Below are 4,649 nucleotides of genomic sequence, written 5' to 3'. Positions count from 1 at the left end.
CCCCCCCATGTAAATGTTAGCACTTACCTTAAATGATGTCTCTTTTTCCGATCTTCCTCTTCTTTCCCCATGTTTTCATCTGTCCCTCCAGCGGTGTGACGTCACTCCGATCCAGCGCTGACGTCCCTGTCTCTCCGATCCAGCGGTGTCTGCAGGCGGGTGCACGCGTCCATAGACTTACCTTGCGTCTCTGCTCGTCTCCCGGCCGAGAATCGGAACTGCGCATGCGCCCGCCCCAAGATCCTTTGCGGCCTTACGAGCAGTTCCTGATTCTCGGCGCGGGAACGAGCGGCGATAACGAGGTAAGTTTTAAATGATTTTAAGAGGTTTTTTTTTTTTTTTACACTTCTTGCCTATATCTACTGCATGCTAGCAGTAGATATAGGCAAAAACAACCGGAGGGTTTAGAACCCCTTTAATAAAGAGTTGTTTATGTTGTATGATGTTTGGATAGATAATAAAGCTGTGGCCTTGACCTTCCAAAATAGTTCATGATGTCTGGTATGTAATTTGGGGTGTAGGGATTGCAAATGAAGTGTAAGAAGCTGGGTTGGCATGTAAGAAAACTGATTCTCAGCAGTCCTGTGATTATTTTATGCATCAGTGTTCCTGCTCACATGAATTTGCATCAATCTGAGCTCATCTAAATACAAGTATAGGGGAATATATAAATGGTCTCTCCAAAGGACTCCCATTATGAGAACAGGAATTGATTAGCTGGATATCCTGATCACAGTTGTGAACCCCAATCGATTGAAAGCCATTTTGGCAGACTTTTCAGCAGGCAGATTTGAATAAGTCTTTTTTTTTTAATATCCGTTTAATGAAATATTTACTACAAGTAAACTTCCTATCTTGCTGGGCAAAAATAAGTCACTGGCTTTCTTTGTTGCCTTTTAAGTGCAATTATTCGAGCTGTATGGTGTGAATAGAACTGGGCAAGCACTGGTCACATAAATTATTGCCTGCCTCTTGCATCAGAGATAATAGCAGGTAAACTGAGTTTTTCAGGGATAAGGGCTGATGGGAATAAAAAAAAAAGAAATACTGGTAAAGGTAGTGTAGGGATGTGTCCCTAAACCTCTCCTGAATCTACAGTGTTTTTGTCGGGGCTCTACATGTAGTTACCATACCACTCCCTTACCAGACCACCAGACTGTGTAATTCAGAGTGCTGTGTCAGAGTTACATCATGTTTAGCCTTTACTTTTGTTAGTTAGGCAATCAATGCTCAACTTGTCATCAGTGGGCTGGGTTTGCCTGCAACGAAACTCCTGAGCATGCTCCCTGTGCTCTCTCTTCCTAGTCTGGAGTACAGCTCTAGGGGCTTAGGCCCTCTGGGCCTGCCATGTTTTTTGGCTTTTCTGAATTCTTGAAGGGAACCTCACCCATGCTGGCCTAAGTCAATGGGGACACTGGAGCACCACTTGAAACTCCACCGGTCCAAGCTGCAGTCATGACCTGGTACAGAGAAGACACAAGAACCTCTGTTGTAATGGAACTACTTATTCCTACTGTGAGAGGGAGTGAAGCTTGATATCCATGCAGGGACTGTCAGTCAAGAAACTTTGCTCTACGTTTGGTTATTCCAACCCTTTACCTCTCCTGTTCTGTAGTTTTAATAAATCTTTTAAAAAGGCATTCGAAGACCTTATCTGTCATGACTACAAAAAGTCAACTGCTGTGAGTACTGTGCCTGGGGACAAGATGATCTAAACTGGGAGTCCCACTTGAATCACACAAGGCCCAGCTGGGTGAAGTGTTACTAAGGTTCCATACTATCACGTTAGTGCGTAGCTGATTGGGGTGGGCCTAATGTACTGTTTCAGTTTGTTCCAAAGGCTGTGAAAGCATATAATATGTTAAACAGGTGGAGAGGATACGAGTACCAAGTTCAAAACAGAAGATAGTCAAATTAAGTGAAATGACATAGTTACCAGTAAATACAGTAAAATAGATCTAGGTATAATTACAATATATGTATAGATATCATTTTTTTTAAATTATTTTATTTTGTTACCTCTTTGGATTTGCGGTGCCAGTCTCTGCTTGACCCTCCTTTATCTTTCTTTTCTTCCTCAGATATACTAGCCTGTTTGGGAAATCCCCAAGGTCGACATTCATGGGGCAGGTTTACAGGCTTAGTCTCGCTTGTAGAAATGTCCTCGGTCAATGAACGGACTGATCTTTGTGTAAAAAGATTTTTCTTCATGGCTTTAACTCGAAGACTTTCCGTGGTGCCACTGTTACCATCAGAACAGCAACAGTCGGGCTTGTTCTCCACATTCCCATTATGGGATGAGTTTTGATCTTGAAATGGACTCGGAGATGCCCTTGTGCTTGAATGGGCATCACTGTGAGATTGACCTTCGACGTCTAATTTCCCCTTTTCTGGGGGCTGTATCCTCTCATCCAGCCTATTTAGCTTGGCCAGCACCTGAGACACCTCATCACGCACACCTGACAGAGACTCTAATTTCTTTTCAATTTCCCCAATCCTTCTAACTAGTTTTCTGACGCTGCTTTTTAGTTCTTCTTCTTCCACTGTCTCAGTCCGTGGACCCTTGGTTGGTTTGGTGTTAGATCTGTTGGCTACGTGTTCTGGAGAACTTTCATTGTCTGCTCGTGAAACTTGAGCAAGAGAACCACTACTGTTATAGCAGGAAGACTGCGGTATACCAGAAGACCCACAAAGGCTCATATCATCTAAGAATCGGAATATGTCACTTATATCATCACTTATAATTTCAGAGTCTGCCTCTGATTGGTTACGGGCTCTACCTTCCATAAAATGGCTGCAGCTAGAGGAGATATTGGATTCTTTTACCTTTTTTGTCTCTGACTGCTCTGTCTGGGTACCAACGCTTTCTGTCTTCTCAGTACTATACTGAGAAGAAGGTTGCTTAGTACTCTTGTCCCTGAACCTTCTTAGAGCCTCTTGCTTTTCCACATCTTGAGGCTCACAGATTTTTTTACCATTATTTTTCAATGCCAGGTCCGGTAAATAAGAATGATGTCGCTCGGGTACTGAAACAAAATTTGTTGTCTGCACCAAGCCAGTGCTAGGATAACACAGATTTTCTTCTTTTCGATTAAAAAATGAGCGTTCAAAATCTGGCACCTCCTCAGTGTTTAGACTCCAGCTTTTTACTGGCTTTCCTACAAGTGGTTTTGGTTTGCTTGTAAATCTCTTTTGCTCTTGCAGTCCAGACCCAGTTGTTGGACCAAAGTATGTGGATGCTTGAAGATCATCTAAGCTTTCATGTTTTGATCGGCGAAAGTCTTCAGAAGAAGAGTAAGCCGTATTAAGATAGTGAGAGCTGTAAGGCATCTCAAAACTGTGATTGAAGAAAACTGTCTTGGGACTTATCTTTCCTTCATTCTTTTTCATTGTGAGATTGGGGGGAATTCTAACCATGCTGTGGAAGTCTTCTTTAAAAACATTTCTTCTCTGTCCACTAGAGGCTGAAAGTCTAAAAGGTTCCTCACTGGGTGTAGGCGGCAGTGATTCTGGCTCAGATAATGGTTGACTAGGGAAATAGGTGCTTTGCATTTCACAAGACTGGGGAGTTACCATGCCATAAGAGTCCAAAGCCTGTAATCTATCAAGGGATCCAGCTCGCCCATTGCTTTCTTGTTTAACTCCAAGGAGAAAATTTGGTTCAGGGAGAAATGTATGACATCCCTCACATTCTTCTTTGTGACAACTGGAGGACCTGGTGATTGAGTAGCTTCGACTGGTATCCCTTTTTTGTGTTTCTTTGTGAGGAGCTATATCTGTCCCGGGGAAAACCTCATTATCGGACTCTATTGCCTCTTTCTCTTGAGTCTGCTGTTGAATTGGGATTTTTTCTTTGGCAGCTCCATCATTCATTTGGATCAGATTAAATATAGTGACTATATCAGCCGCCGCAATTATTTTTTTAGACTGTTGATTATCCGCAGCATTTCTCATTTTATCTCGGAAGAGACTTGCTGGAAAGCTTGGGTCTTGGCACGCCGTGTAATATAGGAGGCTGCGCAACTTTGCAAGTTCAGGTAGATCATAACGGGAACACAAAGACTTACAGAGTTCTTGGTATGAAACAGAGTTTTGTTTGGAGTCTAAATCCTCTAAGATTTTTACAAGAAGGAAAGAAGAGTCCTGAGCTTCTCCCATGACGATACAGTGTCCAAGCTCCTGCATGGAATAATATCAATACAATGTCTTACATTTAAGAAACATCGACAATAGGAAAGTTATAATACGACACTTAATATGCATTTCAAATATATACAGGTGAAACTAGAATAACTAGAATATCGTGCAAAAGTAATTGCAGTAGTTGCTGCAAAAGGTGCCCAAACCAAGTATTGAGTACATATGCATGCTCGTACTTTTCAGAGGTCCGATATTGTTCTATGTACAATCCTTGTTTTAATGATTGCATGTAATATTCTCATTTTTTGAGATTGTGGATTTGGGGTTCTTGGGGTTTTCATGAGCTGTAAGCCATAATCATCACAATTATGACAAATCACGGCTTGAACTATCTTGCTTTGCATGTAATGAGTCTATCTCATATGTTAGTTTCACCTTTTAAGTTGCATTAGTGAAATAAATGAACTTTGCACGATATTCTAATTATTCGAGTTTCACCTGTATATATG

At 41.7% G+C, this 4,649-nt stretch overlaps 1 protein-coding gene across 1 annotated transcript in view; it reads right to left on the bottom strand.

Moving 5' to 3' along the window:
- Positions 1-4,170, bottom strand: part of KIAA1024 (KIAA1024 ortholog) — a 9,681-nt gene extending 5,511 nt beyond the window's left edge. The window contains exon 1 of the mRNA XM_018561365.1: positions 2,020-4,170. Within this exon, the coding sequence (XP_018416867.1) occupies positions 2,020-4,158 (2,139 nt within the window). The 5' untranslated portion in view covers positions 4,159-4,170. The remainder of the gene's footprint in view (positions 1-2,019) is intronic.
- Positions 4,171-4,649: the final 479 nt, after the last annotated feature.

This window comes from Nanorana parkeri, unplaced genomic scaffold (genome assembly GCF_000935625.1).
Source record: "Nanorana parkeri isolate BGI_ZX_2015 unplaced genomic scaffold, ASM93562v1 scaffold519, whole genome shotgun sequence".
NCBI lineage: Eukaryota > Metazoa > Chordata > Amphibia > Anura > Dicroglossidae > Nanorana > Nanorana parkeri.
This window is presented reverse-complemented; position numbering and strand designations above follow the sequence as displayed.